This window comes from Oratosquilla oratoria, chromosome 12 (genome assembly GCF_046742065.1).
Source record: "Oratosquilla oratoria isolate Oo_2021 chromosome 12, ASM4674206v1, whole genome shotgun sequence".
NCBI lineage: Eukaryota > Metazoa > Arthropoda > Malacostraca > Stomatopoda > Squillidae > Oratosquilla > Oratosquilla oratoria.
Genome location: NC_134788.1, coordinates 44,904,398 through 44,914,762, shown reverse-complemented (window position 1 = coordinate 44,914,762; position 10,365 = coordinate 44,904,398). Strand labels below are relative to the sequence as shown.

The 10,365-nt window shown below is 38.9% G+C and overlaps 1 protein-coding gene across 1 annotated transcript in view; it reads right to left on the bottom strand.

Moving 5' to 3' along the window:
• Positions 1 to 1,607: 1,607 nt before the first annotated feature.
• Positions 1,608 to 10,365, bottom strand: part of LOC143030728 (uncharacterized) — a 21,104-nt gene continuing 12,346 nt past the window's right edge. Inside the window, exon 2 of the mRNA XM_076193922.1 lies at positions 1,608 to 3,553. Within this exon, the coding sequence (XP_076050037.1) occupies positions 1,608 to 3,458 (1,851 nt within the window). The 5' untranslated portion in view covers positions 3,459 to 3,553. The remainder of the gene's footprint in view (positions 3,554 to 10,365) is intronic.

Here is a 10,365-nt window from a genome sequence, read left to right as displayed (position 1 = left end):
AACAATGTTGAATATATCATCATAGTTATATTTACAGTAACACACATTACATGTAGCAATGGTGCATACTCCAGACAACTTTGCACAATACTAAGGTAAATTGATATCTATATCCACCAGTCACGCCACTCTCTAATATTCTTGATGGTTTCCCATAATTACAAGAACATTCATGCACTTAACGGAACCCTCAAAACTGTACGAACAAGCAAAAATGCGATCACATAATAGGCAAATCAAAGGTCATTTAAATAACTGCACAACTGACAGTGAATCAACTATAATTTACATCTGATAGCATATGTGTGCAACTCATCAACTGTCTATAACAGTCAATACTTAACCCATTCAACTCTGATGACAAGATGTCTTGTCATTTGGTCAAATAAAACAAAAAATCATAAAACACCAAAATGTTTGATCAAACACCAGAAAAATATGACGTCAATCCTCGCTTCCTGCGAGGACTGACGTCATATTTTTCTGGTGTTTGATCAAACATTTTGGTGTTTTATGATTTTTTGTTTTATTTGACCAAATGACAAGACATCTTGTCATCGGAGTTGAATGGGTTAAGAACGGAATGTACCATCATGAAGAGAAATTAAATCACCCAGGTTCTGAAGAGACCTCTCACCAGCGTTGGTCATCATATGTTGTTTGAGATCATACCTTCGTGAGAAAGCTGCATCGCTCCAGTCACACTTGAAAGGTTTCACTCCAGCGTGGGTCATCACGTGATATTTGAGACCATACTCTCCTGAGAAAGTTGCATTGCATATGTCATACTTGAAAGGTTTCTCTCCATTGTTTGCCAGAATGTGAAAATTGAAATTACCCTTGTGAGAAAACTCCACCACACAGGTCACACTTAAAAGCCTTCTCTCCAGTGTGGGTCTTCACATGACATAAAAGAGTATTCTTTCCTGAGAAAGCTGCATCACAAAGGTCACATTTGAAAGACTTCTCGCCAGTGTGGGTCATCACGTGATACTTGATGGCACTTTTTGTGGAGCAAGCTGCATCGTACAATCCACGCTTGAAAGGCTTCTCTCCTGTGTGGGTCATCACATGATATTTGAGAGCACTCTTTGTTGTGAAAGCTGCATTGCAAAGGTCACACTTGAAAGGCTTCCCTCCAGTGTGGGTCATCACGTGATATTTAAGAGCACTCTTTTCTGAGAGAGCTGCATCGCACTAGTCACACTTGAAAGGCTTCTCTCCAGTGTGGGTTAATAAGTGTCACTTGAGAGCAGCTTTTCTTGAGAAAGCTGCATCACACTTGACAGGCTTCTCTCTAGTGTGGGTCATCACACGATATTTGAGAGCACACTTTCCGGAGAAAGCCGCATCGCAGAAGTCACACTTGAAGGGCTTCTCTGCAGTGTGGGTCATCTGGTGTTGCTTGAAATCATACTTATGTTTGAAAGCTGCATCGCAAATGTCACACTTGAAAGATTTCTCTCCAGTGTGGATCATCACAAGTCGTTCGAGAGCACCCTTTCCTGAGAAAGCCACACCGCACAGGTCACAATCAAAAGGCTTCTCTCCATTGTGGGTCATCACGTGATGTTTGAGAGCACGCTTTCCTGAGAAAGTTGCATCACTCAGGTCGCACTTGAAGGTTTCTCCCTAGTGTGGGTCATCAAGTGATATTTGAGATTACCTTTTGTTATGAAAGTTTTCTCACACAGGTCACATTTGAAAGGTTTCTCTCCAGTGTGAGTCATCATGTGTTGTTTGAGAGAACTCTTTTGTGAGAAAGTTGTATCACACAGGCCACATTGGAAAGGCTTCTCTCCAGTGTGTGTCATCATGTGTTGTTTGAGAGAACCCTTTTGTGAGAAAGTTGTATCACACAGGCCACATTGGAAAGGCTTCTCTCCAGTGTGGGTCGTCACGTGTCGTTTGAGAACACACTTACGTGAGAAATTCTTATCACACAGGTCACACTGGAAAGGCTTCTCTCCAGTGTGGGTCATCACGTGATATTTGAGAGCACTTTTTGTTGAGAGTGCTACATCACACAGGTCGCACTTGAAAGGTTTCTCTACAGTGTGGGTCTTCAAGTGATATTTGAGAGCACTCCTTCCTGAGAAAGCTGCATCGCACAGGTCACACTTAAAAGGCTTCTCTCCAGTGTGTGTTATCATGTGTCGTTTGAGAACACTCTTTCTTGAGAAAGCTGCATTGCACAGATCACACTTGAAAGGCTTCTCTCCAGTGTGGGTCATCATGTGATATTTGAGAGTGCTCTTTGTTGTAAGAGCTGCATCACACAGGTCACACATGAAAGGCTTCTCTCCGGTGTGGGTCATTATGTGATATTTGAGAGCCTTCTTTGTTGTGAGAGCTGCATCGCACAGGTCACACTTGAAAGGCTTCTCTCCAGTGTGGGTTGTCATGTGATATTTGAGACCACTCTTTCCTGAGAAAGCCGCATTGCAGAGGTCACAAGTGAACGGCTTTTCTCCAGTATGGGTCACCACATGACGTTTGAGAGAACCCTTTTCTGAGAAAGTTGTATCGCACAGGTCACATTTGAAAGGCTTCTCTCCAGAGTGGGTCACTACGTGTCGTTTGAGAACACTCTTTTTTAAAAAAGCTTTATCACAAAGGTCACACTTGAAAGGCTTCTCTCCGGTGTGTGTCATCATGTGATATTTGAGAGCAGCCTTTCCTGTGAAAGCTGCATTGCACAGGTCACACTTGAAAGGCTTCTCTCCAGTGTGGGTCACTACGTGTCGTTTGAGATCACGCTTATGTAAGAAAGCTTTATCACAAAGGTCACACTTGAAAGGCTTCTCTCCAGTGTGTGTCATCTCATGACTTTTGAGAGCAGCCTTTGCTGAGAAAGCTGCATCGCACAGGTCACACTTGAAAGGCTTCTCTCCAGTGTGGGTCATCATGTGATATTTGAGGGCACTCTTTGTTGAGAGAGCCGCATCGCACAGGTCACACTTGAAAGGCTTTTCTCCAGTGTGGGTCAACACATGCCTTTTGAGAGAACTCTTTTCTGAGAAAGCTGCATCGCACAGGTCACACCTGAAAGGCTTTTCTCCAGTGTGGGTCAACACATGCCTTTTGAGAGAACTCTTTTCTGAGAAAGTTGCATCGCACAGGTCACACTTGAAAGGCTTCTCTCCAGAGTGGGTCATCATGTGACGTTCGAGAGAATGCTTTCTTGAGAAAGCTGCATTGCACAGGTCACACTTGAAAGGCTTCTCTCCAGTGTGGGTCATTATGTGATATTTGAGAGCACTCTTTTCTGAGAGAGCTGCATTGCACAGGTCACACTTGAAAGGCTTTTCTCCAGTGTGGGTCAACACATGTCGTTTGAGAGATCTCTTTTGTGAGAAAGTTGCATCGCACAGGTCACATTGGCTGGGAACACTTCTAAGTGAGAAAGCCTTATCACAAACGTCACTTTTGGAAGATTTCTCTCCAGTGTGGGGCATTGTGTGATATTTATGATTTGTAAGATTTGAATGCTGCAGACACCACACACAATTCTCTTTATTATATGATGAATATACGGAATATATCCCTTGACCTGAAAGGAAATAGATAAGTTAGAAATCTGACTTTTTAAGAGCATGTGATAGGAGTAACACAAGTGTATACAAATACAGCAGAAAATTAACCAAAGAGAAGCTTAAGGAAAGAAGAAAGAATTGTAAGGTTAAGCATATACTAAAAATTATCTGGTTGTGCAGAACATGAAACAAAAAAGACTACAACAGTAAGAATTTAACAAGGAAATAACAAGGAAAACGAGTGGCTGAATAAATTCTGTAAAGAGATAGATGGCATAGGAAAAAAGAGACCGGTGCATAATGTAGGACACAATAGCATACTTGGAAATAAGAAATATTTATCAAATTACTCGCGGAGGAATACTAAACACTCACACCAATGATGTCATATATCACCGATTGAGAGATTCGTGGGAATTTTATATCTATTTCTACAACAAATGACTTGCTTTCCAGTATACGGTTCACCTCCACTGATCTCAGGACTGCTGGGAATACAAATAACATGCCACAACTAACACCAGAGTCAGACGAAAGAATAAGCTAAACACATTTGATAGCTAACTGCTATCCCCTTCAGTAGTGGATTGCAGTTAGCAATCGAAATATACTGTTTCGCTTACTCAACCCCTTCTTACGTCTGACTGTGGTGTTAGTTGTCCCTTGCTACACCTAGGATATGTAAGATTCACTTCTTCCTTCAATCAAATCGTAAACAAGGTGCTCGGCTGGAGTATATATAAATGTACAAATATATTAAATTAACTACACAATGTCAAAGGTGGAGGAAGTAGACGAAGAATAATGGAAGAATTTTAATGCTTTAATGTTTTGACCTACAGCATCTTGATCATAACACTAACTTTGAAGTAACAGCATGGACATTTTACACACAGGTAGGTCATCCCTTGGGACGCCTAGGAGAGGTTGTTGCCAGTCTCATAATATTTGTATACTTTCTTTAATTATTAGTAAATTTGTGGCTTTTGCTAACCTTATAAAACCTCTATGGTTAATGTTATTAATGGTGTTAATATAAGCTGATTCTAATGCCTTTCTCAATCTTTTTGTTGAACTTTTATTCTATTGTCTCAGTCTGGAAGGTGGTTATACTTATCTATATGCTTTGCAATAGAATTAGAAAATCTGTGGGTTTTTACATAATTTTTGTGTTCGTATAACCTTTTATCTAATCCACATGTTTCTCCAAAATATGATGATGGGCTTTTACATGACATCTTATATACAATAATGTTTTTATTAGTTGGGTTATTATTACTATGTGTGACCAAATGTCCCACTTTGCTACCTGATGTTCTAGCTATCATAATGCCTGATTTTAAGAGGAATTTGTCTAGGTGTGAATCAATATAGAAATAGTAATCAATATAGGAGTTTGGAACTGTGATATATTGAGCTTCTTTGTTGCATTTATTATCTTTGCTGCTCTTACTTATTTCTTTATTTATTCAATTTACAAACGAGACCTTTTGGATATTTTAGTTTGTTGAAGGTTTCTGTGATATATTTCATCTTCCTGAAACTCTTCATTACATATTCAAAATGCTCTGAGGAAGAAGCCTATTACTATACTTGTTTTGGTTTTATCATTGTGTCCCAAATAAAAATGTATGTAGTCTTCCTTATTGGTGGGTTTGCAGTACACTGAAAACTTTACATTTTTATTTGTCCTGTGTATAATAATGTCTAAAAAGTGTAATTTTCCATTGTTCTCTATTTCTGGTGTAAATTGTATGTTTACATTAACACTGTTTAACCCTCTTAATTTGTTGTTAATATTAGTTTCTTTAGGTAAAATTACAATAATATCATCAACATATCTTAACCACATGTTATTTCTACCCATTACTGATATATCATTTTCCGTTTTGAGTATTTCTATATGTAAATTGGCTAACACAGCAGAAAAGGGATTACCCATGGCTAGACCAGAATGTTATCTGTATTTTATATCATTAAGAGTGAAAACATCAAAACATACAATTAGTTCAAGGTAATCTGTTTTGGGACAGGTAAATCTTGGTCCACAGCTTTTAGAGCACCACTTATTGAAGCTTGGGTGGATAGTAAGGTAACATCATAGCTGGCTAATTTATTTTTGCTGAAATCTAAATCTTTTAACTTGTTGATTAGATCTAAAGGATTTCAAAGATGAGCATGACTAATAGATCCTAGTGTTTTGGACAGGTTAGCTAAGCATTTGGCTAATTTATGGGGTACACTATTGATCCCTGAAGTAATAGGGCACATGGGAATTCCTGTCTTGTGGATTTTAAGCCAGGCATTTTGGGTGGTGTAGGCACTTCTTTTTTTCATTCATATACCAAGGCTTTTTCTCCCTTTCAAGGGAGGTAGCCAAAAAGGGAAAGGCATAAAAACACTCCCACCCATTTCATCCCTAAATACACTCCACACCCCTCCCTCCCTCCCTCTCATATGAGCACCTCCTGGATGACGGGTCATCCCTGCACCTTGCCCACTGCCCTGGGTCAGAAGCAGTGTCGCAAGACACAGCACATCCACAGCAAGGCCGCTTCATTTAATTGGCGACCCCCCCCCCTCTCCGTCCCCCCTTGCATATAAGGAGAGGACGGGGAGAAATCCCTTCGGGCTGCGTCAAAATTTACTCACACATACTACCCCACCCCCCCACCCATTCCTCCTCATGCAATCACAATCATCCATATACAACCATTCTCCACTCACCTCTGTCTTCCGTCCTCTCCCTTCCTTCCTCAACAGACATTGCCCTCTTCCCCAAAGCCCCCTTCACCCCATCCATCCACCTCATCCTAGGACGTCCCCTCATGTTCACTCCCTCCACATCTGCCTTCCATACCTCTTTTACTAGTCTTTCTTCACTCATTCTTTCCATGTGTCCAAACCATCCTAATATTCTTTCATCAACCCTATCTCCCATCTCCTTTTTCACCCCTGTTCTCCTCCTCACCTCCTCATTTCTCACTCTATCCAGCCTAGTAACCTCCACCATACTTCTCAGACACCTCATCTCAAACTCCTTCTCTCTTCTTCTCTTATGTTCCACGTTTCTTCCCCATACAGTGCTGTTGGCACAATCACTCCTTCATACAGTCTCCTCTTCGCATCCATTCCTAAATGTCTATTCCTGGTAGATTTAAACATTTCTTCCCTTCAATTTCTTTTAACATAATTGAGGATACAATAACACAGACAACTGGAGATAAGAAATATTGGTAAGTGAATGAATTAATTTTGGCAGAAATAGAACACCTAAAACAAAACTATAAAAAGATTATATCTATCATCTTTGAGGAAAAAAATAATGTAGCCAGCTGAGCATTGCCTATTCCTACCTATAGCTAGGTTAGGTTATGCTTACCCCCCACCCTCCCCATTGGTTCCATCAACCACTAAAACAGGGAGCAGGGAGGGAGTACCTTGTTGAATTATGATTATTCAGTTAAAATAGTCACTTAAAATGAATTACAATTATTTCATCGTGAAAACTTACTGTGCCCATGGCAATCTTACTCTTAAATCACAAAAACAATTTTTTTTTGGTTAGGTTATGGAAAATGAATCTATTTCCAGAATATTCTGATATCAAGTATTTACTTACTATACTTACTAATATTTTTTATGGCACTGGATCCTCTTGTGAGACATTTTGCTGAATGTATTTGATGTATTCCTGTCCCATATAATCTATGATACTCCTATAACCTGCAAGACTCACATTAAAAAGAACATTCTAGGAATATAATAACATAAGATACCTATTACCTAATTTGTGGCTTTGTATCTATGGTCATTGTATAGTTATGATGTGACAATGTAAACAATCAATAAGCATGTTGACATGACTGCATTCTGCCTACCAAATTGGCAGTGGCCGTATGTGATCAAAACAAACATCAAACCAGGCAACATCAGGTAATGAACAGATAACAGAAATAACCTCTATCGCAGAATAAATACATGTACTCAATTGACAAGTGTCCAAATTAACACTTGTTTATTGCCTGCACGACTATTGTCCTAAATTATATGCCACATCTGGATCTCACAGAAGTCCCAGCAATCTCAAGCCCTATGTAACTGCTCATACTATGAAGCACTTGATTGTATTAAATTAACACAATGTGCACTTGGAGTGAATATATAGAATTAGTAACAAAAGCATAATCATTGCACAGTGAATTGAGAGATTAGGCAGTGAAGATGAAGTGTCGGCCCACCAAGAAGAATGTAAACAAAAAAGATTCGCACATCCATTTCTGCACAATTGGCCATTTGCAATCAGGGTGACCAGATTTTTGAAAACTAGAATATGGGGTACCTAAAAGTACATTCCCTTTTTATTATTTTGTTGTTTTGGTCTGTCATGGTGACGTTGTCTTCACAAATCACAAAACAATTTTGTTCTCACACCTCACATGCACTAAGGTCACTGAGACGGACTTAAGCCGCAAAGCCGCTCCACGGCTGTGTTGCCAAATTCGCTCAGAGCTCATATATATAAAGTTTTACACGGATATTGTTGCTTTCTAATTAATATACCTGTAAAAAGTAAAACGTTTTCAAAATTTCATGCAAAGTGTTTCAAATATTGAAAATACAGGACAAATCACGTCCTGAGGAGGTTCATGGGACAAATACATTATATACAGGATGATCCTGTAAAAACGCTACATCTGGTCATCCTGTTTGCAATACTCAAAAAAACTATATTCTGTTTTTAGATATTGCTGACATTTTTCATCTAAATCAAGCATTTGTAATGAGGACAGCTATTCTCTCCCAAAAGAGAGCTCAGAGCTTATATGATCAATCTATGTGTAATGCTGTGACCTTATACGCACACACACACACCCAACTCTCTACCCACGAAAGTTGGAGTGACAACTCGAAGCGCAGAAATACTGAAATTATTTCAGTCCTGGGCAGGATTTGAACCCGGTCCGCCGTAGTGACAGTTGGGGACTCTACCAACCATGCCGAGTGTGTGTGCGTGTAACATACAAAATATACTTAGAATTGTCAATTTGTCATTGATATAATGTAATAAAGGCCGTTTTTTAAACACATTGTATGTTACATACATACATAGCCTTCTTAACATGAATATCCATAATGGCAGTCCGTTTACCTGCTGTGTGAAGCTTGTAGATATAGGGGTAGGTGGCAAGAATTTAATTTTCATGAGTTGGGTGTTTGATAAACAACAGCTTATAAGCAAAGAAGTTGCATAAGCTTGCTCCCTGTCTAATGTTTACAAATAGTTGCTGGGGACCCAATTTAATTGCTCTATAATGTTCATTTGTTATGCTGATGTAACAATGTGTAACCTAAATCAGCGTGTGCATTGATTTCGAGATTGATTAAGCAGCATTGCATGCATGATTGTAACAGTTGTTCTGATTGGAGAAAGGGTGGAGGAAGAGAAAATTCACGATTGTAAGATCACTCCCTTAAGGGAGGTTCTTGAACATAAAATTAAAGAATTAAAGAGCAATGGACTAAAGAAATCATGATGTCATTGCAGAACTGACCTAGTACCAAAAGTGAGGATTCCTGACAGGAGTTCCTTGGTGTAACATAAAGAGCCATGTGTAGTAATATTTGGGAAGGGAAGAAAGAAAAGTTAAGCTCCATTTACTTCCCCTCTCCCATACTTATACTAAGTGGAACTTGAGTAAGTCGATTGACCTGAGGCATGTTGCCTAAGAAGAAAATAGTGACTAATCATACATAACAAAGACGACAGTGGTGAAAGGAAAGTACAAAGTAAAAGCACGAAAGAAAGATGGCAACATAGTGAAAGAGGACCACGGATGGTCACACCTGCCATCTCCATGAATGTTCTTTTGTCCATGGCTGGGCACTTTTCAGAAGTTGTAACATATTCAGAATTCACTTGCAGACGGTTTTTCTCATTCATGATAAATGTTGTGTGGGAATTTCTGCATGGAAAAGAGGACATGTAAGCACTCATCTTCTTCAGATTTGTGAATAGGACCTCAGATTTATTGAACAGCTTGAAAAAATGTTTCTCATTATGACAGTTGATCATCTCATATAATTCATCCATATCAATTTCTTAAATGTTATAGGTCTTGACTCTATCACAGAATTCATCAAAAGGTATGGCATATCTTAAGCTTGAGTTTGACACATTGTTATGTTTTCAGAGATGTTATACCTGTCACTTTAGTACTTTATGGCTCTTTCATAGAACACACTGATTTTTGTTTGACATTTTTAGACTCATCTGGTGTATGCTGGTAAGCTTGGTGTTTAATGAAAAGTCTTTTATTATTCTCTCAAATTTGCCTTTCAGTTCAGATAATAGCTATAATACTGAATTGATGCATGTCTTAGCTTTTAGTGTCAGAACAATTAAAGAGTGTGACTGAGGAATAAGAAACTTTAGTATTCTGTCAACAGTTGGCAAAGAAGACAGCCATCTAGTCACGACATCCTTTATATGTGCTGTTCTTTTAGTTGAAGTGCTGAAATGGACATACACTTTCAGCACTAAATTCTCAGCATTAATTTCCAGTTGTATAACAAATTTTGTTGCATTGTTCAAAATATGGGCCAGTTTGCAGCAATAACGTTCTTTTGAGCATTGTTCACTTTTTGATGAACATTGTGAGGTTTTCCATAGTTTACACTTACGCTGTCAGCAGTGTATGCAGACACTTTATTCGGATCCAGATCTAATGCCTCTAGTTTAGATAGTAGCTGATTTGTTATGAGTTCTGATGATTTGTTGTTATCGCTGACATGTCAAATAATGCATGTTATACTACCTTCTTAAAAT